This window comes from Bombina bombina, chromosome 2 (assembly GCF_027579735.1).
Source record: "Bombina bombina isolate aBomBom1 chromosome 2, aBomBom1.pri, whole genome shotgun sequence".
In the NCBI taxonomy this organism is placed as follows: domain Eukaryota; kingdom Metazoa; phylum Chordata; class Amphibia; order Anura; family Bombinatoridae; genus Bombina; species Bombina bombina.
In genome coordinates, this window is record NC_069500.1 from 508,706,104 (window position 1) to 508,732,422 (window position 26,319).

Consider the following 26,319-nt stretch of genomic DNA (forward strand, 5'->3'; position numbering starts at 1 on the left):
CTAATGCTTTTCTAAAAGATTAATCTATTCTCCATATTAGGAATTTTGCATTATCTTTGTGCAATGGGCCAGGTTGATGCTTTGTTTTCTGTTGAGGCATCTCCTTGTTCAGATTAGATCATGTTCAAAATTTGTTGAGAGTTATTTCCTCTATGTTTTCACTCTGATCTGCAGTGAGTGTTCCTGCCAATAACATATGGAGCGTGATTAATACCTCAGGATGCGCTATCCATATCGTGTCCCTACGCTAAGAATATTGCACAAGCTGGTATTAAAAGTCATGCGTAAAAAAGATTTACCAAGGGATCTTAACGCAACCAACATTTATTTAGTGCACCCTATGCTTTTAATGGATTGCGCAGAGTGCGCTATTTAATTACAAGTGTTGACATGTTTGAGCTTGTTTTTATGAACCACTGTCTGTCATTTTAAGGATAGAAGCAACCTGATGCTCACTGTATCACTCTGCCAGTAAAGCCAGAGCTGAACCCTCCTTTTCCTCACTCAAAACTTTTCTTTTAAACTCTTTTGGTATGGTCAATGGATATTTTGGTTTCCAATTACTTTTGAGGTACTACTAACACTGTTTTTGCCATCCATCTGGTCCCATTGAAAGAGGATAGTGATGACCACAGCAGTGGCATAATTAATATAATATAATAAATGCTCTAAATAACAATATTTTTATTTGGAATTTGGGATACATTTTGTCAATGTTTATAGAATAAAACAAAAATGTTCATGTACCTATATATCTATATATAAAATGTTCACATTTATCTATCATCAAAATCAGGTTTCATTTGATCTGTAAAGAGATTGTGAAATTCTAGCAGGATTATACATCATTATCACATTAGTTACAGTTAGCATTGAGGTAGGTTTTTAAAAAGGTTTTAAATTACAGCTTAAATGTACACCTTGAAATGTCTAAATATTTTTTAAAACAAACATTTTGCTTGCTGAATTTGTTTCTCAATAGCCAAAATCCACCACACTGGCCTCTTTTGGGGAAGCCAATCTGGGGTTGAGTATGCAGACAACAAGGTTAGGAACAGTCATATTGCTAGTATAATGGTACTTGTTATATAGTAAAGTTAGGGAAATATATGTAGCAGGGTTAGTCTTGAGAAGTCTGCAGTGCGATTCTCCAAGGCTGAGAATTAGAAAGCCACAATATTCAGCACTATATTACATGAAAATAGGTCAAATTGGTTTTACTATGTATAACTAAACATTTTATATTAAATATCAAGGTATTTATTGTCTCTTTTAGTCTGCTGTTTTTTTATGCAGTCATAAATTTTTTTGCTAATTGTCATCATTGGTTAAGAGACAATGTCTTTATCTCCTCCCCTCGTTTTCCCATTTCCACTGATTCATTTCTGCTACGTTGACGGAAGACTTGGGAGACCTTACGTAAGCTGGAGACCTCAGAAGAAGTTCCTTCAAAGAGCTTTGCCATGAACCCTATACCAGCAGTTCTGATAAAGGTGCCACCAGCAAACCCATAGAGGATAGGGTTGATGCTGCTGCTCAGGAAAATCAGTGCTGTTACAATGGGTCGGGCAAAAGCAGCTGCTTGCTTGAGCTTCTCTGCTGTAGGACCCGTGATCAGGTTCCCTGAAACCTGCAGAATATTTACTACTTGGTAAGGAATCAGAAATAAGGAAAAAGTTACGACAATCAAGACAACCAATCGACTTGTCCTCTCTTTGCTCTGGAACTTAGCACTACGCAACCTTATGCCAATGTAAGTGTAGCAATACACAATGACTGTAAATGGGATAACAAAGCCAATTATAATTTCAAAGAGATACTGAAGGATTAATTGTTGAAAATTGGAATGGCAGGGATAGCAGATTTGCATGCCACGTATAGGTATCACTATGCGATAGATTAACATTGGGATGGCTAACAGAAATGATAACACCCATATGGCAAAAACTAACATTCTGATCACTGGCTTGGTCCTAAGCTTCTGAAAAGAGAAAGGTTTAGCCACTGCTAAAAAACGGTCCACACTCATAAAAGTAATGAGGAATATGCTGGCATACATACTCAAGCAGCCAATGTAGTGGCAGAGCTTACAAATAGCATTCCCAGAAGTCCAGCTACCAGTTGAGAGCAGATGCAGGAAAAATGGTGCTGTGAGTATTACCATTATATCGGCCACAGCCAAATGGAAGATCAGGATGCAGGTGACTGTACGTTTCTTCATTCGGAACAATATTGTCCATATAATAAAAGCATTTCCTGAGAAACCAACAATAAAAGCAAGGGAGAGGATGGCAATGCCTACTTTGGGAGATAACCCAGGGGGAGGCGTTAGTAAACACTGAGTGAAGTTTGCTGGAGAAGACTTGAGAGTTGTCATCAAGTGATGTACTGTGGGCTGCATTTGGGGAAAAGAAAACATTTTTTTTTTAATATGGTTGATTATTTTCTAACAAAACCATTTAAATAAATCCTACATTACCTAAACCTGGTGGAAACAGTGTGCACATTGTTTCTATTGCATAGAGTATATTATTCTACTATGTTATGTATATTATTTAAAGGGGCACTCAACCCAATTTTTTTTCTTTCATGATTCAGATAGAGCATACAATTTTAAGCAACTTTCTAGTTTACTCCTATTATCAATTTTTCTTCGTTCTCTTGCTATATTTATTTGAAAAGCAAGAATGTAAGTTTAGAAGCCGGCCCATTTTTGGTTCACAACCTGGATTGTCCTTGCTGATTGGGCAGCACCAATAAACAAGTGCTGTCCAGGTCTGAACCAAAAATTGGCTGGCTCCTCAGCTTAGATGCCTTCTTTTTCAAATAAAGATAGCAAGAGAATGAAGACAAATTGATAATAGGAGTAAAATAGAAAGTTGCTTAAAATTGCATGCTCTATATCTGACTCATGAAAGAAAAAATCTGGGTTTAGTATCCCTTTAAGATTTTAAAATATATTGTATCTGGTTTATTGTAGCCATATATTAAACTTAAATTTTAGCGTTCACATTTATATATTCTGCCTAATGTATAGCAAATGAGGGGAAAAGCTAGGTTAATTTTTACTATCTTAGGGCCAGATTACAAGTGGAGCGCTATTTAAAGGGACAGTCTACCATAGAATTGTTATTGTTGTAAAAGATAGATAATCCCTTGATTACCCATTCCCCAGTTTTGCATAACCAACACAGTTATATTAATATACTTTTTACCTCTGTGATTACCTTGTATCTAGGAACCTTCTTCCAGCCCCCTGATCACATGACTGTGACTGTTTATTATCTATTGTCTTACATTTAGCATTGTTTTGTGCTAAATCTTAAATAACCCCCTGTGCCTGAACACAGTGTTATCTATATGGCCCACATGTACTTTCTGTCTCTTTGTGGAAAAGAGATTTAAAAAGCCTGTGATAAGAGGCAGCCCTCAAAGGCTTAGAAATTAGCATATGAGCCTACCTATGTTTAGTTTAAACTAAGAATACCAAGAGAAAAAAGCAAACTTGATGATAAAAGTAAATTGTAAAGTTGATTAAAATTAAAAGGCCTATCTGAATAATGAAAGTTTAATTTATACTTGACTGTCACTTTAACACTCCCTATCGAGCATTAAATGTGCTAGAAGTAAGCTTTTTGTGTGAGTGATGTTGTTATATTATATGAAAATATGAATATTTCACATTCCAATGTTCTTCACATGGCAGAATATGTTCTATTATATATATAATGTTTTTCACAAATATATACTGTATATATAAAAATATATATATACATGATTATAAATCAGTATCAATAAAAAACATATATATACTGTATATATCGTAATATCTATTTAGAAATACTTAGAACATATTCTGCTATGTACAGAACATTGGAATGTGAAATATTTACAGTAAATACACAATATAACACTTCATTGAAAATAAATATTGCAGAAATAAGATTTTTCATGTTTTCATCTACTTGACAGCAAAGGGCTCCAATGCACTTATATATATGTCTATAAGTGTATACATATGTATTTACGTGTCTATATGTGTATATATGTCTGTAAATACATATATAAACATATAAATAAATATATACAAATGTAAATACGGTATATATAGCCATATATACTGTATACATACATTTGCATCTTTAGACATATATGTGTATGTATCTTAATGTTCAAGCTCTTTGCCTGCTTTTTTTCTAACATCTGAGACCTCATATCTTTAAGCGCTTACAATTTTTTTTGTGCAATTTTTTTTAAAATCATTTTTATTAAACAGTTTTATTATGAGTGTAAGTGGACTTTGCATTGTATTTTTGATGTTGTGTTTTGTGACACTTTTTGTTTTCGCAAAACAGTTAACCAGAGCTCTGAGGTCGCGCTAACCCGACGCAAGTTAACTTGAGGTTAAACGTTTATTTTCAACTTGTAATACGAGTGGAAAACCCTACGTGATAGACACCTTTTCACTCGCACGTAACTGCTAACTTGCCACTTGCAATCTAGCCCTTAATTAACTGAGTACTAGCAGATTATTATAATTATTATCAGCAGCGATAAAAACACTTTACTTTATTAAGTAACATATGTAAACATTTAGTCACATATGAGCTTCATAACAAGTCCAATGGTATTCTTTCTACTGACCAATGAGCAAGCAGATTTTATGATGTAGTGATGATTCCCACACACATTGTGTTCTTTCATTTTAATCTAAAGCTTAAAAAAACAACCATTTATTCCAAATATGACATGCAGTTACTATTCATAAATATTACACAATCTAGATAACATGCATTGCTTTTTGATACACTATCAATAATTCCAATTCATATTTATCAGAGTTTTTTCCCTCAAACATGTTCTGAAATAACCTCCTCTTGCATTTAGTTAGTAAATATATAAATATTAATGTCAGATCATACAGAATAAATAAGATGACATATTATTACCACTAACTTGCTACATATTAGATCTGAATACATATTGGTTGCAAGGTGTGTTTCCAACTACTTTGAAAAGAGAAAAAAATACTTTATACCTGTCAAATTGCATCAGAGACATGTGACTTACCAATTCATTCATAGTGCTGGTTTGGTAGATGTTCAAGAGAATCAGTGCACAGCTTATACAGATGGCTTTAGTCAGTGGACAAAAAGTGTTTTTAAGTTTACTCAACAGTAACAGCATCAGCAGAACATTACAAAAAAAAAGGATGTTCTAAAAGTTACAGAACATACAAACTTCCTGCTACCATGATGCAAACCTCACTCCAGAATATTTGTTGCATAATGGGCATCTGGGAAGTTTGTCGCTTAAGTGTATAGTACGTAACACAGCCGCCAGTGCAAAGGCACATTGATAAATAGGTAAAAAGGTTATAGTATAAACCCTTTTACATGCTGATAATGCTTAGTGTAGCGTTATACCCATTACACATATAATAAAGGCAAACACCAATGGCCGTGTGTACAAAATATACAGAGCAACTTAAATGAGAAACATCACATAGATTTTAAAGGGACATTAAACCCAAAACATTTATTTTATGATTCAGATAGAGTATAAAAATTTAAACTGGAAACAGAGATTGCAACCTACCATCTGTAAACCCCGGCTGGGTTGGACAAAAGGGTCAGGCTGGGTTGGAGGATGGCCCACACCAGGGTTAAACTGTGAGCTCATGCCAAGGCTAGGAAGAGGTGCACACTTTAGGGCTGAGACAGGAGATGCCCACTCTATGGCCAATACAGGAGATGCCCACTCTATGGCCAAGACAGGAAATGCCCACTCTACGGCCAAGACAGGAGATGCCCACTCTAAGGCTGGGACAGGAACAGGACACAGATGCTTGTCAGCACTCAATGCAGGGCTTGGGCTCAGGAGCTTGAATCTGATAGAATAGTCAGGGTACAAGGCCAAGTTCAGAGAAGCAGTGAAATCTTACATCAAATCCAAGGGAGATCCAAAAGGGTAGTCAGAGAACAAGCTAGATTCAGGAACCAAACAGGAAATTCAGGCAAGATCACAGGCACCACAAAGTCAAGGCAGGGTGTGGTCTGTGAAGCAGTCTTTTATAGGAGAGCTGATTGTAGAACTACCTAGAGCTGGCAAGCAGGTGTAGCCAGAGAGCTATCCACTGCACCTAACAGGTCTCCAAAAACATCCACAGAATACAAAGCCCTCTGGTAGTGCAGGAACACACAAACAGGTTGTAAATCAGGAGTCCCAGGTTCAAATCTGGGCACAGCCATAACAAGTAAGTTATAAGTACTGACAATACCATTCGCAACCTACTTCTAATGTTATGGTCAATAACAGCCCACTTCTAATAATTAAGCCAATCACTCTCAAAAGCATAACATTGTTCATTGGCAAAATACCATGCCTCACCACAAGGATACCAACATGATGCACCCATCAAATATCCAATGGCAAACAAAATTCCACAGTGGACACATATATCCCTCAGCTCTTATGAATGGCTGATGGCCACGCCCCCATTTTACGTCCTATATACCAACAACTTTTTTTTTTTCAAACTACCAGATATTGGAACCTACACTAAACGAGCAGACCGTAAATAAGTGATAGTGATGAAACTAAATACTCGAGTGATCCATTGTAACATATCCACTCGCCAAGTGTCATTACACTACAACGAATACAGTGAAAAATAATGTTAATCCTAACTAATGGATAATGTAACAAATATGTAATATGAAAATATAAACACAGGGGGTGCCACATGGCATATCCCCACTTCAATATTCAATAAACAAACTGGTATGTGAAGAACTGTACTCACATTTAGCTATTACCACAAAAGCTGAAACCTCAGAGCTACTCAGCAAGCTCTCCCAAAGACTTGAGAGATACGGCCAGCTTAATATTAGCACTATGGCAATGCTGTATATGGCAACCAAAACTTCCATTTGCATCTAAAAACAAATTGTAACTTTAATAAAAGATTAGAAAAGGTCAATAAAATCAAATATGCAACGCTGCAATGCATTTCTTGGTCATAGGACTATTGGTTGGTTAATCAGGCAGAATTATTATTGGAATTAGAACATCCTAGATATTTTCAGATCTATCTCTATATTTGGAGCATCTTGGGACATTTTCAGATCTATATCTATTATCAGACAACACAAAGAACCTATTAGGAGTCTCATAAGATGTTGTCTCAGGTTCTCTATTATTATAATTCTTTTTTCTTTTGGACTTTTGGACTATTGTCCATTCCTTTATTATTTGTTGTATTCCTTCTTGCTCTATTAAAATAATAAATGTCCCCCTTTAGTTAATAAATGTCCCCTCTCATCTCAACTTAGTTTATTTTGCTTTTTTGATTACATTTTTTTTTAGAACTCATCAGTTTTCATTAAAGTAGCTTTATTAAGGGGCGTACAGTATGTTCCACACAGTCCTTAAATTATTCTAAATCTCTTCAGCTCTACCTTATGAACAGGTGTTTGTCTATGAGCAGTTATTTCAAATTTCATACCATTTGTTCAATATGCTAGGATCATACTTAAAGGAAAAATGTTTAAATATTCTTAGACCTGGTAGGATTGTTCTAGTTCCTGTATGTTCTCGTTCCCCAGTTAGCAATGAATGTTTGTAAAGTTCCCATAGACTTAAATGGGTTTTAACGAATTTCGGCTTGGACGAAATTCTTATCTTAATATTAGGTTCCACCTCTCTTAAGAGTTTTTTTTTAGCTCAAATATAAACATATTGGCCTTGAGTTACTTAGATCTCTGTAATACTGTGGTCCTATTGTCATACTATAGGAAGCTACAATGATTAGAATGAAAGTATATTGTGTCATAACTGTCTTTTCATTAGATTGTAGGTAGTTAAGTTACTGTAGGTACACAGGACAGAATGCATGGCTGGCAGCACCCCCCCCCCATAATGCTTAGTAACCAAGAATGTAATATTTTAACTGCCTAACCGAAGTACTATCACCTGATTGGTCACTGCTATTGCGTTAGTTCTTTTTTTTATTTTCACCGAGTTGAATATTTAGCTTTATATGCCCAGTAGTTGCCCTTGGGAGTTATGGTGCACATTTTGGATTGGAGTGATGGCTGTAGCCTTTGTTGCTAGAATGGGTGGTTACTTGATTTAATGGGACAGTCTGTACCAAATGTTTTATTGATTTAAGAGATAGATAATCCCTTCATTACCCATTCTCCAGTTTTGCATAGCCAACATGGTAATATTATTAATCTACTTTTTACCTCTGTGATTAACTTGTATCTAAGCCTCTGCAGACTGCCCCCTTATTTCAGTTCTTTTGACAGACATGCATTTTAGCCAATCCATTCTGACTCATAAATAACTTCACAGGAGTGAGCACAATGCTACCTATATGACAACCATGATGAGAGGCAGCCTTCAAGGTCTTAGAAATAAGCATATGAGCCTACTTAGGTTTAGCTTTCATCAAAGAGAACAAAGCAAATTTGATGATAAAAGTAAACTGGAAAGTTGTTTAAAATTGCATGCTGTATCTGAATCATGCAAGTTTTATTTTGACTAACTGTTCCTTTAAAGCAAGTCTTAGCATTCTTGAAACTAAAGTGCTCTAAAATGTTGTAATTGTTGACATTTTGGGCCTAATGATAAAAACATTAATGGCGATAATATTAATATATTGTTTAATCTTTTATTTATATCAAGTTATTCATTACAACAAAAACAGTTTTCCAACAGTAATTATACTCCAATAGTCATAACATAATACATGGTAAGTTCCTTAACAGTCTCACAGGATCCGATTTCTGAAAGTTCACATGAAGAATTGTTTGTTCACACGAAATGGCCATGTAGTAGATAAGACCTGATTATTTCTACGGCAAAAACATATTTCAACAGTATGTTTAACAGTATTTAAACTCTAGCAGTCGCAGTACAATACATGATAAGTTCTTTAGCAGACCTACAGGGTCCATTTGATCAGGGTACATGTAGAAAAATCTATTCACACGAACCAATCCTGTAATAGTAAAGACCTGTATATTTCTCTTGTCCCGTCGCAGATCATGAGTTTAAGTAGGTCAACCTAGTGATTGAGGGGGGTAGTTATCAAGCCGTCTACTTTTCTGACTTCCCTGGCCCAATACGCCCGCCTAAGCTCGCCTACCTTCGCTGCCGCGGACCTTGAATACGTTCGCCTAAGTTATCAAAAAAAGCTGTCAAAAAGCCGCGGGGCGATGAGCAGCGGACTGTGAGAGTTATCACTCATCCGATCTCGCTGCCCTTCGGCTTTTTCCCAGCTTTATTGCTAGCCTGTCACTAAGCACTCACACTAAACTACACTGTTCTACCCCCTATACCGGCGCCCCCGGAGCCCCCCGCAACTCAATAAAGTTACTAACCCCTAAACCGCCGCTCCTAGACCCTGCCACAACTCTTATAAATGTATTAACCCCTAAACCGCCGCTCCCGGACACCGCTGCCACCTACAGTATACCTAGTAACCCCTATCCTGCCCCCCTACACCGTCGCCCTCTATAATAAAGTTATTAACCCCTATCCTGCTCCCTGAACCCGCCGCAACTTATATTAAACCTATTAACCCCTATCCTGCCCCCCCTACACCGTCGTCACCTATAATAAATTTATTAACCCCTATCCTGCCCCCCACTACACCGCCGCCACTGTAATAAATTTATTAACCCCTATCCTGCCCCCCCTACACCGTCGCCACCTATAATAAATTTATTAACACCTATCCTGCCCCCCACTACACCGCTGCCACTGTAATAAAATTATTAACCCCTAAACCTAAGTCTAACCCTAACCCTAACGCCCCCCTAACTTAAATATTAATTAAATAAATCTAAATAATATTTCTATTATTAACTAAATTAATCCTATTTAAAACTAAATACTTACCTTTAAAATAAACCCTAATATAGCTACAATATAAATAATAATTATATTCTAGCTATCTTAGGATTTATTTTTATTTTACAGGTACCTTTCAATTTATTTTAACTAGGTACAATAGCTATTAAATCAGCCAATCAGATTGAGCTCGCAATCTATTGGCTGTTCCGATCAGCCAATAGAATGCGAGCTCAATCTGATTGGCTGATTCCATCAGCCAATCAGATTTTTCCTATCTTAATTCCGATTGGCTGATAGAATCCTATCAGCCAATCGGAATTGAGGGGACGCCATCTTGGATGACGTCCCTTAAAGGAGCCTTCATTCATCGTAGTCCGTCGGTGAAGAAGGAGGTTCCGCGTCGGCGGGAGGAAGATTCAAGACCCGGCTTGGAAGATGACATCGGCCGGATAGAAGACCTCTTCAGCGCCTCTTGGAAGATGACATCGCCCGGATCGAAGACTTCTTCAGTGCTGCCTGGATGATGACTTCATCGGATGGAAGATTTCTTCAGCGCCGCTTGGAGGATTAACTTCTTCCTCTCCGGATGTCCACTTCAGTTCCATCGCTGCTCGGCTGAGTGAAGACGACTCAAGGTAGGATGATCTTCAGGGGATTAGTGTTAGGTTTTTGTAAGGGGGGTTTGGGTTAGATTAGGGGTATGTGGGTGGTGGGTTTTAATGTTGGGGGGGGTTGTATTTTTCTTTTACAGGCAAAAGAGCTGAACTTTTTGGGGCATGCCCCCACAAATGGCCCTTTTGAGGGCTGGTAATGTAAAAGAGCTTTGAACTTTATTTAATTTAGAATAGGGTAGGGCATTTTTTTTATTTTGGGGGGGTTTGTTATTTTATTAGGGGGCTTAGATTAGGTGTAAGTAGCTTAAAATTGTTGTAATATTTTTAAAATGTTTGTAACTTATTTTTTTATTTTTTGTAACTTAGCTTTTTTTATTTTTTGTACTTTAGTTAGTTTATGTAATTGTATTTAATTGTAGTTATTTGTAGGTAGTTTATTTAATTAATTTAATGATAGTGTAGTATTAGGTTTAATTGTAACTTAGGTTAGGATTTATTTTACAGGTAATTTTGTATTTCTTTTAGCTAGGTAGTTATTAAATAGTTAATAACTATTTAATAACTATTCTAACTAGCTAAAATAAATACAAAGTTACCTGTAAAATAAATATAAATCCTAAAATAGCTAGAATATAATTATTATTTATATTGTAGCTATATTAGGGTTTATTTTACAGGTAAGTATTTAGTTTTAAATAGGAATAATTTATTAAAGTATAGTGTAGTGTTAGGTGTAATTATAACTTAGGTTAGGATTTATTTTACAGGTAAATTTCAGTTTATTTTACCTAGGTAAGCTATTAAATAGTTAATAACTATTTAATAGCTATTGTACCTAGTTAAAATAAATTGAAAGGTACCTGTAAAATAAAAATAAATCCTAAGATAGCTAGAATATAATTATTATTTATATTGTAGCTATATTAGGGTTTATTTTAAAGGTAAGTATTTAGTTTTAAATAGGATTAATTTAGTTAATAATAAAAATATTATTTAGATTGATTTAATTAATATTTAAGATAGGGGGGCGTTAGGGTTAGGGTTAGACTTAGGTTTAGGGGTTGATAATTTTATTACAGTGGCGGCGGCATAGTGGGGGGCAGGATAGGGGTTAATAAATTTATTATAGGTGGCGACGGTGTAGGGGGGGCAGATTAGGGGTTAATACATTTATTATAGGTGGCGACGGTGTAGGGGGGCAGATTAGGGGTTAATAAATTTATTATAGGTGGCGACGGTGTGGGGGGGCAGATTAGGGGTTAATACATTTATTATAGGTGGCGACGGTGTAGGGGGGGCAGGATAGGGGTTAATACATTTAATATAGGTTGCGGCGGGTTCAGGGAGCGGCAGTTTAGGGGTTAATACATTTATTATAGTTGCGGTGGGCTCCGGGAGCGGCGGTTTAGGGGTTAATATGTATAGATTAGCTTGCGGTGGGCTCCGGGAGCGGCGGTTTAGGGGGTAATAACTTTATTTAGTTGCGGCGGTGTAGGGGGGGTCAGATTAGTGGTGTTTAGACTCGGGGTACATGTTAGGGTGTTAGGTGTAGACATCTCCCATAGGAATGAATGGGATGTCTGTCAGCAGCGAACTTGTACTTTCGCTATGGTCAGACTCCCATTGATTCCTATGGGATCCGCCGCCTCTAGGGGTGGCGGTTTGAAAACCAGGTACTCTGGGCCGTAAAAGTGCTGAGCGTACCTGCTAGTCATTTGATAGCTAGCAAAAGTAGTGAGAATGTGCCGCACTTGTGTGCGGAACATCTGGAGTGACGTAAGAATCGATCTGTGTCAGACTGAGTCAGGCGGATCGAAGCTTACGTCACAAAATTCTACTTTTGCCGGTCTCGAGCCTTTGATAACTAAGGCGAATCAGCCTCGCCACAAATACGCTGCGGAATTCCAGCGTATTTGAGGTTGACGGCTTGATAACTACCCCCCTATGTCTGAGATGTACAGTTGATAAGGGGTCTGTGTTAGTTTGGGTCTGGTACAATCTGCCACTCATGTTCAACGTCTCTTCAGTCCCAACTATAGCTTGTATGATTAGAGGAGCATGTGTAACATCAGACATTCGAGAGTAATAATTGTCCTTATGTGTTGGGAGGTTGGATGGTGTGTTCCGACTTGCTTTGAGGGGGGCATTCCATATGTAACCCTGTAGTCAAACAAAGTAAAAGAGTGCCGTAAAGGAGACTCAACTCTACCTGGTGTAGTAATAGGATTCCCAAAAATATAGCATTTCAGCGTAAAATTCCAATCTACCTATTGTATTGTAAAAAAAATCTCTCCAGGGACAGGTTCGTCTCCATTTGTGTTTTCCACATTAACAGAGTTGGTGTGGACTCAGATTTCCACAGTCTAGGGATTATTTGTTTGGCACTACATATAGCTAACTGAAATAGGGATGTATGTGATAATATTAATATATACGTTTGTTACAGTGTGGTTGCAATATTTTAAGTAAAACACATTCAGAACAGTAAAAACTTACATCAGCAATAAAAATAAATAATTATAAACCTGTTAATTCCAAAAACAGTGCAAAGTTAAAACCCCCCCAAAAAACGGACTTTGGAAAATGTAGAAAGCCGCAGCTACTGTATTCTATGAAATAATAATATTCTGAACACAAAATCATCTTCCTAAAATAAACATGATTTTTAAAGTCACGACAAGACTAAATACATGTTACAGCATTTTACAATTTAATACATATAAATAATACATTGTATACATATGTACAATATAGTAGGAATGTGCATTCGTTTTCGGAAGAATGAAAGAAAATAACAAAAATGGCATTTTCATGATTTTCTTTGCATACCAAAGTTGCAACTATCCGGAGATGAAACGGAAATGATAACGAAAATAATTGCGCATTGCTTTCTTTTGCATTTTTGTTTTTCGTTTTCGGATGCTGCTTTTTATTATATAGGCAGGCTTTAGCCAATGAAAAAACCCCAGGAAGTAGCAGTAAATAGATTGACAGGATCTGGTAACAGCATTTACATTGATTATTCTGAGGATAGGGCACTAAGTTTCCTAGATGGTGTATGGAGTTTGAGGTTCTTGGTGGATAACCAGACTAAATCTCCAACTGAGTAGACAGGAGGAGATCGATGACGAAGATCATAATGGATTTTTTGTCGATCTTGAGCTGTTTTAATATTTTGCTTTAGTAATTGCATATTCTGTATTATAGTACTAGAGAGATCAGTTAGCGATGGAAAAGGAGAATGGTGGTCAGGAAGGAAATGGAATGAGGGATGATATGCGTAATTGGCATAGAAGCGGGCTTGTTTGGTGGAAGAATGCACAGTCATATTATAACAGAATTCAGCTGTAGGTAGGAGATTTAACCAATTATTTTGTTCCATGTTACAGAAGCAACAGAGATACTGCTCCAGACACTAATTAGTGTGTTTGCAACTGTCCATTTGTCTGTGGGTGGTAGGTTGAGGAATAATGTTGTTGAATCTGAAGAATACTGCACAATGCCTTCCAAAACTTGGAGGCAAACTGAGAGCAGCGATCGGTTGTTATGGTGGTGGGTAGGCAGTGGAGTTTGACTATATTGTTCAGAAAAAGCAAAGCGGTTTGAGATGCTGAGGGTAAGGTGGAATGAGGAATGAAATGAGCCATTTTAGTCATCAGATCGACTACAACAAGAATACAGTTATTCCCAAAAGGAAGATACACAATGAAATTCAAACAAATCTGGGACCAAGGTTTGTCAGGTACAGGTAAGGACAGAAGTAAGCCGCAAGGAAGACGTCTTTCTATTTCTGTAGTAGTGCAGACTGCACAAGACTTTACATGATCACGGGAGTAAGTGACCATAGTAGGCCACCAAGCAGTTCTCTTAAGTAAAGAATAAGTTTATCTTGACCAGGGTGGCCTGCAAGTAAACTGTCATGAACAGAATGTAAAACCTGTTCTCTAAGAATTGGTTGTAGGTAGGGTTTGGAGTCATGGTAAAATAATTCGTCTACCATACTGAGAAGTTGTAGAGGGATAGTAGGATCTTGTTGTTGACAAGACTGTAAATAAGACTGGTTGTTTAAGGTTAAGGCAAGAATATGGTCTTTAGGTATAACAGATGAAGTGGGGGTAATGTGATGAGGGTTGTCATCCTTCCATGATAGGGTGTCAGCCTTCCCGTTCTTACTACCAGGACGGTATGTTATTAGGTAGTTGAATCTACTAAAGAACAGGTTCCACCACACTTGTCTAGAAGACAAGGTTTTTGTGAGTTTAAGGAACTGGAGATTGCGGTGATTGGTATAGATCAAGATTGGACATATAGTACCCTCAAGCAAGTGACGCCAATTTTCTAGTGCTACCTTGATAGCTAGCAACTCCTCTCCAATGGGGTAATTGGATTCAGCAGGAGTGCGGACCCTGGAATAGAATGCGACAGGATGTATAGGAGTCTGTAGTGAATCTCTTCCTGAAAGAATAGCCCCCAAAGCATACTGTGAAGAGTCAACTTCAAGGATAAATTGTTTGGTGGAGTCTGGCAATTTGAGAATAGGGGCAGAAGTAAACAATCTCTTCAATTTTTCAAAGACAGTATTAGCTGAGGGTGATCAAACAAAGGGGACATTTGTTTGTTTTTTTGTACAATCAGTGATGGGTTTAGTGACTAGAACACAGTTCTTTATGAACTTCCTGTAAAAGTTAGAGAAACCCATAAAGCATTGGACTTCTTTAATAGATTTTGGAGGTTTCCATTCTGTAATGGCTACAACCTTACTTGATTCCATCTTAATACCTTTTGGAGATATTTGATAGCCAAGAAAGGTTATATGATCATTATTAAATGTATATTTCTCAAGTTTGGCATATAACTTATGCTGTCTGAGTCGAAATAACACTAATTTGACATGTTCTATGTGTTTGTGATGATTAGAAGAATATATAAGGATATCATCCAACTATATCACTAAAAAGATGTCAAGGATGTCTCTAAATATATCATTTACAAATCATTGGAACGTAGCTGGGGCATTACAGAGGCAGAATGGCATGATGGTGTACTCATAAAGTCCGTACCTAGTAGGGAATTCCGTCAGCTATTCGTCCCCTTCACACATCCTAACGAGATTATATGCCGCTCTTAAATCCAACTTTAAGAAAACTGAAGCACCTTTTAGGGGTTCAAACATTTTTGGAATCAAAGGAAGGGGGTAATGATTTTTTATGGCACGTTGGTTTAGCTGTCTATAGTCAATTATAGGCATTAATGAAGCATCCTTATTTCTGACAAAGAAAATACCAGCTCCTGCGGGAGAGGTTGAAGGGTGAATAAAACCCTTTTTTAGGTTGCCATCTATGTAAGACTTTAGATGGTTAAGTTCCGGTTGGGAGAGGGGATATATGTGCCCACATGGAATCGTTGCCCCAGGAAGCAGATCTATGGGGCAGTCATAGATTCTGTGTGGGGGCAAGGAAGTTGCTTCCTTGGCATCAAAAACATCAGAGAAAGATTGAAACTCTGTTAGTAGTTGTGTAACGTGAGTATGTAATAAATGGGAAGTAGGTGAACATGTAGAGACACAATACTCTGAATCAAAATGTATTTTATTCAAAATCCAATTGATAGTGGGTTGATGTTTACGTAACCAGTCTAAACCCAATACTATTGTAAAGAGAGGAGAGTAAATGACATTAAATGTAAGATATTCGGAATGTGTAGAATCAATAGATGCTAAAAGAGGTTAAGTATCATATAGGACAGGTCCAGAATTGATTTGATTACTGTCAATAACTCTTATGACAATAGGAATAGACTTTTATATCAGGGGTATTTTATTCTTCTTTACAAAGGAGAAATCAATATAATTTGCACACGCCCCTGAGTCTATTACAGCATCAGTTGTCACTGCTCGTGAGCCCCACTGGAGAGAGAGAGAAAGGGTACAATATGAGGGTTTGTCTTGTAAAGTTGTGAAGCAAAAATGATTCAGATGAGACTTACCCATCTTTTGTTTCAAGAGATTCGGACAATCCTTCACTGTATGGGACTTTCCGGCACAGTAGAGGCAGAGATTGAGAGAACATCTGCAAAGCTTTTCTTCAGGAGTTAAAGGTCCACGTACAAAACTAATGGCCATAGGTTCTTCAGAACCTTTTGCTATTTGTAGGGGTCTGGTCAAATGGGTAGGTTTTCTATAACTGTACTCTGGATTAGACCTTTCCTGAAGCCTCTCTCTATATATGCGGTCAATAGATACTGTCAGAGTCATAAGTTGTTCTAAAGTGTCAGAGATATCGATCCTAGACAATTCATCCTTAACATATTCAGATAAGCCTAATCGGTATTGGTTTCTTAATGAAACATCATTCCATAGACTATCAGTAACATATCTTTTAAAATCTATTATATAGTCTTCAACTGGTCTTTTGTTTTGTTTCAAAGCTGCTCTCATAAGTGATTCTGCAGTGTTCTGTCTGTTTGGATCTTTATATAATGAAGACATTTCTTTGAAAAAACCTTCCAGAGTCATCCCTTTCAAAAAAATGAGCCAGCCCATGCACGAGGCTCTCCCTGTAGAAAAGAGATAATAGTGAGTACTCTGATTCTATCTGAAGCGTACGTTTTTGGTTTTAAGGTAAAAAGGAGTGAACAAGCATTTTTGAAGTCTCTATAAGACATCCTTTTAACATCGAATTTATCTGGTAGGCCTATTATTGGTTCAGGAGTTTGGGCAACAGAAGTTTTGGCTGTGACATTAATATAGGCTTTGAGTTGATCATTCTCAATCTGTAATTCCCTGACATTCTGGGCTAATAAATCCACTCTCTGAGTGAGATTATAAACATGTGTGGACAGGTCTACTGGACTCATTATTAGTTATGAGACTTGGTAATGTGTAACACCTGGGACAATGCCTATTATAGATTCTATAATAAACTCAATGTAGGTTGTAGTTATAAGAATCACAACTGTAGATCCTGTGGGGGAAACGTAACAGAGAAAATCTCTCTGAGGATAAATACTTGTGATATACCTTTAAATATAGTAGCAAGTGTAGGTATTGTATGCTCAGTCAGTGGACAAGATGGTAAGGGACTAATGTTACTTAGAATGTATATTTGTACATAATAAGTATCATTAGTGAGCACAGGTGTTGGTCAGGTGGTTTGTTTTGAGAGTTGATCTTTAAATGTATATCCTCACCAGTTTGTGTATTGATTCTTAAAGGTACATGCATACAATTTGTGCATTATTTTAGTATGTTAGGTTGTATGCCTACAACATGTATTACACCGGTTCTATTTATTTTAGTTTATGGGGGTAATAACAGCGAGCGACGGGTAAAATATACGCGCCGCACTTGTATGCGGCGCCTAATATGTGATCGATTCCCATAGTATAAGGTTGGGTTACCATAGCAATTAATTAATTCTCAAGAAATCGGACATCACATGGAAGTGTTAACACAACGTTAATTTACATCTACATGAAAAGAGCGACAGCACGCAATCCGCAAAATATTTCAATGGAAACCTGGTACTAAAATGGAGCCGTAAATTACTTTTAGCTGCTGGAAACTTCGGTAGCTTATGGCTCCATTTTTAACAGCTCAATGGAAACGAGCCCTTAATATTTAAAAAAAAACAAGTTTTATTACTTGTAAAGTAAAACATTTCCTTACATAGCTGCTAGCGGCTCCTGGAGGACAGTTTGTGTCTCGGAAAGGGATACATTTGTTTTTAGTACTAGGTTAACATATAAAAAAACATGGTTTCCTTTTTTTTAATATACGTTCTATTACTTGTAAGGTGAAAAAGTTCCTGAAATAGCTGCTAGCGGCTGCTAGTGGACTAGTTGTGTCTCTTAAAGGGACATATCTGATTTCAGTACTAAGTTAATAGTCAAAAACAAGTTAGAATTTTTTTTTAATTAGTTTTATTACTTGTAAGGTGAAAAAGTTCCTGAAATAGCTGCTAGCGGCTGCTTTTTTAAATGTAATCTCAAGTTTTATTTAATGAGTTTTTTAATTTAAATTTTAAAAGTAACAAATAATAAATGGAACCTCACAGGGCTCCTACACAAAAAGTCACAAACTGAAAAAAAGAAAGAAATTCGGACAAGTTCGTCCGATTACACATATTGACATGACATTAATGTGGAAAATATAGGTCCTTCCGCTATTAAGGAAGGAGACTTAACAGAGAACTTCTCAGTCTATGAAAACATATGTGAAATCAATACATTACATTCAGGCCACAGTCAACCAAGGGGAGGAAGAAGGGGGGGGGAAGGAAGGAAAAGTACATAAGATGAGGGAGGGAAGTTGTAGTTGTCACCCTGTATTCCATATAAAATGGGCATTAGGACGGAAGCCGTTGGCTACTTGGCGATATAACAGGGATTGCAACTTATGTCGTAACTGACGGTTGCCACAGTGTATCGTGTCTATCTTTCCAGTCACTCCAGGCCAATTCAATTCAAAGAGGTCTGATCTATTTAGAGAATGATAGATATCTTTTTCCATAGTGTAGATATATGCCATGGTGCTTGTAATCTCCATCCATTTTGGAGGTAGTGCTTTTTTCCAAGACCTGGCAATATTGGTTTTGACGGAGGAGAAAAGATAGAGACATATCAGATTATGGTGTTTTGGAAGGGTGTGCAGATTTAAATGGAGAAGAGCTATGACTGGGTCTCTAGGTATTCTAATCCTGAGGGCAGAAAGCTGAAGCACAGGTTCCACATATCACCAGGGAGGCCACAGTCCCTCCAGCATGCCTGGGAAGTCGACGTGTGGGAACTAGGTACCAGTGGGATACAACCTTGTAATATGTTTCAAACATTGTTATATAATGTAAAATTTTCTTAGTCGATGTAAGGGCCCGTTGCTAAATGTTTGGTAGAATGTGGGTGTGAAGGAGGGTCTCCCATCTACGTAGGTGTGGCGCTAGTTCAGGTGGTATGATTCCATCAATTAAATTGTAGTGTAGTGATAGCGGTCTGATTAGTCTGTGGCCCCTGTTCCAAATGGACTCCCATGGGGTGAGTGGACGGGAAAGGTTGGGACAAAATCCCCAACTGGTGAGAAAGCTTTTGCTTCTAAGAAGCTCAAAATGGAGGAATGCAGGGTAAACAACATGTGGGTCTTGTTGGTCTAACTCAAGGATACCATCATGATGGTCCATGGACCAGAAGTCAGAGACCTGCTTGACACCTAAACAACCTGAAGTAATAGGGGAAGGATGGAGTGTTATCATGCTGCGATGACGAAGCCTGTCCCAAACAGAGAGACATTCTAAAATTACTAGATTGCTAATACCCAGGGTTCTGCGACTATGGGATGGGGTCCAGATCAGGTCTCTAAGTAGGAGGTTAGAGGGTAGGGAGGCTTGTTCAAGTTCTCTCCACCTTTTGTGGGCCTGAAGTACTCCCCATTGGGATATATGAGTGAGCATAGCCGCTTCATAGTACTTTATAATGAAAGGGGAGGCCAGGCCTCCCCAAGGTATGGGGAACGGGAGTTTTATGTGAAATAGTAGGGGTCTTTCCTTGCCAAATGAATTTTGTGAATTCCTTTTGAAACTGTAGTAAAAGGTGTGTGGGGATTCTAAGGGGGAGGCATCGAAATAAATACGTGAGTTTGGCAAAAAGGATATTTTAAGAGAGGTTATGCGGCCCATCCAAGAGATAGACTTACAGTCCCACTTATGCTTGATATGCCGCAGCTCAGCTAGAAGTGGAAGGTAATTGTCTTTTATCATTTGCGTTGCACTATTAGATATCCTGACCCCTAGATGGGTGACCTGATCACTTGACCACTTAAAGTTAAATCTATCCTTCAGACTTAGGATGTAATCTTGTGGGTAACCCCACCAATAAACTTCAGCTTTGGATATGTTGAGCTTGTAAAAGGAAAGATCCCCAAAGGTTATCAGGAGATCCAAAAGCACAGGTATAGAATAGGCAGGGTTCACTGAAAATATAGTAATGTCATCTGCGAACAACGCAATTTTATGCCTCGTACCAGAAAGAGTGATCCCCTCTATGTTCCTGTCTGAACGTATACGTTCTGCCAAAGGCTCCACCGCTAGCGAGAACAACAGTGGGGATAATGGGCATCCCATTCTGGTGCCATTCAAAATCTGAAATGGATTGGTGTGGAACACCAACCCCTTAACCCTAGCTGTCGGCATGGAGTATAGAGCTTGAATAGCATGGCAGGTGTCAGCGTGAAACTTGAAAGCTTTAAGTGTCTCCCAGAGGTAGACCCATCTGACACAGTCAAAGGCCTTCTCAGCATCTAAGGAGATGACTGAAAAGGGCTTATTCATTCTAGTAGATTCACAAGTGATATTAATGAGGCGCCTGGTATTATCCGGGCCTTCACGATTATAGACAAAACCAACTTGGTCCGGGTTAATTAAACTAGGTAAGAGTTTACAGATCCAGTTGGCTAGGAGCTTGGAGTAGATTTTGACGTCTGTGTTGATCGAGAATATTGGCCTGTAATTGTAGCACAAGGAAGGGTCTTTGTTTGGTTTAGGAATCGAGACAATAGAGGCTTCCAGGAACTCTTTCCTAAAACTCCCTTCTTTTCTAGCTAGGCCATAGAACCTGAGGAGCAGGGGGGGAAATTCCTGAATATAGGTCTTATAAAATTGGGCTGGGAATCCATCTGGCCCATCTGTTTGCTTGAGTTCTGTTAGGGTGAAGGGGGTGATGAGAAAATCTTGCTGTTCTAGAGTAAGTGTCGGGATATTCAATGAGTCAAGGAAATGTTTAACTACCTGTGTCGGGGCAGGCCGGGTGTTTCCCTCCTCCTCAATATTATATAATTTAGAATAATATTCTGCAAAGCAGTAGCCTATTAAAGATGGTAACCTGATCGTTTTGTTATTGTGCTGTAGTTGATGGATACGGGATAGACTATGCCTATGTCGCAATTTGTTAGCCAGCATAGTATCAGCCCTGTTTTCTTTATAATAAAATAATTGTTTAAGCTTTGCTAGATTGTATTGGGTGCGAAGCAGTTCAAGTTGATGTATGTGTGCCCGAGTAGTGGAAATTTGTTGGCAATCTCTAGGATTCTAAATCGGTTGTGTGTCTGGGCAAGGGTTAATACAGCGAGCTTTCATAACCGGGCCTGTCTACGAATAATGTAGCCCATAACTACTGCTTTAATGGTGCCTTAAATAATGTCATCCGCGATCTGAGCGTTGTCGTTCAATCTAAAAAGTTTGGTTATATTGCGCCTCAATTCCTCTCGAAAGGGGATGTCTGAGTGGATATGGCTTGGTAAACACCATGTAGGTTTAACTGGAGGGCCATCTGAGAGTTTTAAGTATGCCATCACTGAATTGTGGTCTGACCAGGAGCAGAGGGAGATGTTAGAGTTGGAAACCGAGTCTAGGGTTTCCGCTAGGCAGAATATATGATCTAACCTGGAGTAGGTTTTATGGGAGTGAGAGTAGTGAGTGTAGTCCCTATCCTTAGTATGTAGAGACCTCCAGATGTCAAAATATCAAAATTGTGACATAATGGTTCTAAAGTGTGTGGAAAGAAGGTGAGCCTGAGGACTTTTCTTGCACAGGGCCATAGTTTTGCGGTCTACTTTGGCGTCCCAAGTCATGTTGAAATCTCTTGCTATAAGGACTCTACCCTGTCTGTGTCGGTCCACTAATTGCAGGATTTTTCGAAGACATGTAGATTGTCGGGAATTTGGTAAATATACAGAGACCAAGGTATGCAGTACATGGTCGAGTTTACAAACTAGCGGCTAGATTTAGAGTTTTGTCGGTAACGACCCGCGTAGCTAACGCTGGCTTTTTTCTGGCCGCACCTTTTAAATAACTCTGGTATTGAGAGTCCACAGAATGGCTGCGTTAGGCTCCAAAAAAGGAGCGTACAGGCATATTTAACGCCACTGCAACTCTCGATACCAGAGTTGCTTACGGACGCGGCCAGCCTCAAAAACGTGCTCGTGCACGATTCCCCCATAGAAAACAATGGGGCTGTTTGAGCTGAAAAAAAACCTAACACCTGCAAAAAAGCCACGTTCAGCTCCTAACGCAGCCCCATTGTTGTCTATGGGGAAACACTTCCTACGTCTGCACCTAACACCCTAACATGTACCCCGAGTCTAAACACCCCTAACCTTACACTTATTAACCCCTATTCTGCCGCCCCCGCTATTGCTGACTCCTGCATATTATTTTTAACCCTAATCTGCTGCTCCGTAAACCGCAGCTACTTACATTATCCCTATGTACCCCTAATCTGCTGCCCCTAACACCGCCGACCCCTATATTATATTTATTAACCCCTAATCTGCCCCCCACAACGTCGCCTCCACCTGCCTACACTTATTAACCCCTAATCTGCCGAGCGGACTGCACCACTATTATAATAAAGTTATTAACCCCTAATCCGCCTCACTAACCCTATAATAAATAGTATTAACCCCTAATCTGCCCTCCCTAACATCGCCGACACCTAACTTCAAACATTAACCCCTAATCTGCCGACTGGAGCTCATCGCTATTCTAATAAATGTATTAACCCCTAAAGCTAAGTCTAACCCTAACACTAACACCCCCCTAAATTAAATATAATTTAAATCTAAAAAAATTAATTAACTCTTATTAAATAAATTATTCCTATTTAAAGCTAAATACTTACCTGTAAAATAAATCCTAATATAGCTACAATATAAATTATAATTATATTATAGCTATTTTAGGATTAATATTTATTTTACAGGTAACTTTGTATTTATTTTAACCAGGTACAATAGCTATTAAATAGTTAAGAACTATTTAATAGCTAAAATAATTAAAATAATTACAAAATTACCTTTAAAATAAATCCTAACCTAAGTTACAATTAAACCTAACACTACACTATCAATAAATTAATTAAATACAATATCTACAAATAAATACAATGAAATAAACTAACTAAAGTACAAAAAATAAAAAAGAACTAAGTTACAAAAAATAAAAAAATATTTACAAACATCAGAAAAATATTACAACAATTTTAAACTAATTACACCTACTCTAAGCCCCTTAAAGGAAACGTCATTCTTCAGTTGGACGTCGCCGGAAGAAGATGGGTCCGCGCTGGAGGTCTTCACGATGGAGCCGGTCCTCATCGGATGAAGATAGAAGATGCCGCTTGGAAGAAGATGGTTGCCGGTCTGGATCTACTCTTCTTCCCGGATAGGATGAAGACTTTGGACCCTCTTCTGGACTTCTTCAGCCGTCGGATGATGGATGTCTAGCCCCCGCTTGGGCTTAGATGAAGATTTTGGAGCCTGGAACGATCGGTGATACCTGGCATGGTGAAGACAAGGTAGGAAGATCTTCAGGGGCTTAGTGTTAGGTTTATTTAAGGGGGGTTTGGGTTAGATTAGGGGTATGTGGGTGGTGGGTTGTAATGTTGGGGGGGGGTATTGTATGTTTTTTTTTACAGGCAAAAGAGCTGAATTCTTTGGGGCATGCCCCGCAAAGGGCCCTGTTCAGGGCTGGTAAGGTAAAAGAGCTTTGAACTTTAGTAATTTAGAATAGAGTAGGGCATTTTTTTTATTTTGGGGGTCTTTGTTATTTTATTAGGGGGCTTAGAGTAGGTGTAATTAGTTTAAAATTGTTGTAATATTTTTCTGATGTTTGTAAATATTTTTTTATTTTTTGTAACTTAGTTCTTTTTTATTTTTTGTACTTTAGTTAGTTTATTTCATTGTATTTATTTGTAGATATTGTATTTAATTAATTTATTGATAGTGTAGTGTTAGGTTTAATTGTAGGTAATTGTAGGTATTTTATGTAATTAATTTATTGATAGTGTAGTGTTAGGTTTAATTGTAACTTAGGTTAGGATTTATTTTACAGGTAACTTTGTAATTATTTTAACTATTTTAGCTATTAAATAGTTCTTAACTATTTAATAGCTATTGTACCTGGTTAAAATAAATACAAAGTTACCTGTAAAATAAATATTAATCCTAAAATAGCTATAATATAATTATAATTTATATTGTAGCTATATTAGGATTTATTTTACAGGTAAGTATTTAGCTTTAAATAGGAATAATTTATTTAATAAGAGTTAATTTATTTTGTTAGATTTAAATTATATTTAAGTTAGGGGGGTGTTAGTGTTAGGGTTAGACTTAGCTTTAGGGGTTAATCCATTTGTTAGAATAGCGGAGAGATTCGGTCGGCAGATTAGGGGTTAATAATTGAAGTTAGGTGTCGGCGATGTTAGGGAGGGCAGATTAGGGGTTAATACTATTTATTATAGGGTTATTGAGGCGGGAGTGAGGCGGATTAGGGGTTAATAACTTTATTATAGTAGCGGTGAGATCCGCTCAGCAGATTAGGGGTTAATAAGTGTAGGCAGGTGGAGGCGTCGTTGAGGGGGGCAAATTAGGGGTTAATAAATATAATATAGGGGTCGGCGGTGTTAGGGGCAGCAGATTAGGGGTACTTAGCTATAATGTAGGTGGCGGCTCTTTGCGGTCGGCAGATTAGGGGTTAATTATTGTAGGTAGCTGGCGGCGATGTTGTGGGGGGCAGGTTAGGGGTTAATAAATATAATATAGGGGTCGGCGGTGTTAGGGGCAGCAGATTAGGGGTACATAAGTATAACGTAGGTGGCGGTCGGCAGATTAGGGGTTAAAAAAATTTAATCGAGTGGCGGCGATGTGGGGGGACCTCTGTTTAGGGGTGCATAGGTAGTTTAAGGGTTTTAGTGTACTTTAGAGCACAGAGAAATGTAGGAAGAAGAAATGGATATACCAGAGCACTCAAAGTTAACTATTAAGATTAATTCATAATGTGAGTTGATGTGCAGGACTGGTTATTATAAATAAAACATAACTTTTAATAATGTTCAAGTAAAATATAATGTTAAATAATGGTGATAAACATTCACACAGTGTTGTGTATATTAAAATCAATTAAAAAAGAAATGAATGCTGCAGTGCCAAATATTGGCCATACAGAGTATGTCAAGTGGGTGATTCACAATCAAAAAGCACTATAAAGTGCTTAGCAATAGCAACAAAACTAATTCAATAAGAAAAGGAAGTTACACTTCCACCAAATACAATGCTGAGTGCAGTGCTCAGCCGTGGTTAGCTTCTATTCAAGTCACATACTCTGTATGCAATTACAAGATAGGATTGAACTTGTGAATCTATCACTATTTAGACCTGTGTAATGAGTCAGAATAAAGCCCTATTCACAGAGAATAGGTGTAGGTTCTGTGACATAAAACCGCTAACATGTATATGTTGCTATAGAACAATTATACCCACAAGAAGGGTGTGTGTGGTGGGTGAGTCTGGTAAGGATGTACCACAATATGCTCGCGGATTGCACAATGAACTAATCTAAAAAGAGGATTGACCTCACACAAATTATCTAGCTAGTGCAATGCTGGAGCGGTACTATACCTTGTCAGAATCCCATACTATATGTAAATTTATGACAAATGGTACTGAAAAGGCAATTAAAGGAGCCCAGAAATTGGCTAGTTATCCTAGAAGGAATACTTCATGGTAAACGTTTCAACAGTACAGTCAAATATTAACAATTATACACACACACGCTATATTAAACTGTCAGCATTCAAAAGGAGCGCCCTTTTGAATGCTGACAGTTTAATATAGCGTGTGTGTGTATAATTGTTAATATTTGACTGTACTGTTGAAACGTTTACCATGAAGTATTCCTTCTAGGATAACTAGCCAATTTCTGGGCTCCTTTAATTGCCTTTTCAGTACCATTTGTCATAACTTTACATATAGTATGGGATTCTGACAAGGTATAGTACCGCTCCAGCATTGCACTAG

General features: G+C 37.8%; 1 protein-coding gene across 1 annotated transcript; it reads right to left on the minus strand.

Moving 5' to 3' along the window:
* Positions 1 to 664: 664 nt before the first annotated feature.
* Positions 665 to 5,263, minus strand: LOC128649164 (leukotriene B4 receptor 1-like). The gene is made up of 2 exons (XM_053702273.1): positions 5,071 to 5,263; positions 665 to 2,395 (listed from the first exon to the last, which is right to left on the minus strand). Exons 1-2 carry the CDS (start codon positions 5,185 to 5,187, stop codon positions 1,322 to 1,324), a joined length of 1,191 nt encoding a protein of 396 aa, XP_053558248.1. The 5' UTR covers positions 5,188 to 5,263; the 3' UTR covers positions 665 to 1,321.
* Positions 5,264 to 26,319: the final 21,056 nt, after the last annotated feature.

Excerpts from the sequence above, each read along its gene's own strand:
- LOC128649164 (XM_053702273.1), bottom strand. The coding sequence starts at position 5,187 with ATGCTGTTACTGTTGAGTAAACTTAAAAACACTTTTTGTCCACTGACT. Across the intron at positions 2,396-5,070 it reads CCAGCACTATGAATGAATTG|CCCACAGTACATCACTTGAT; the intron begins GTAAGTCACATG and ends CCCCAAATGCAG.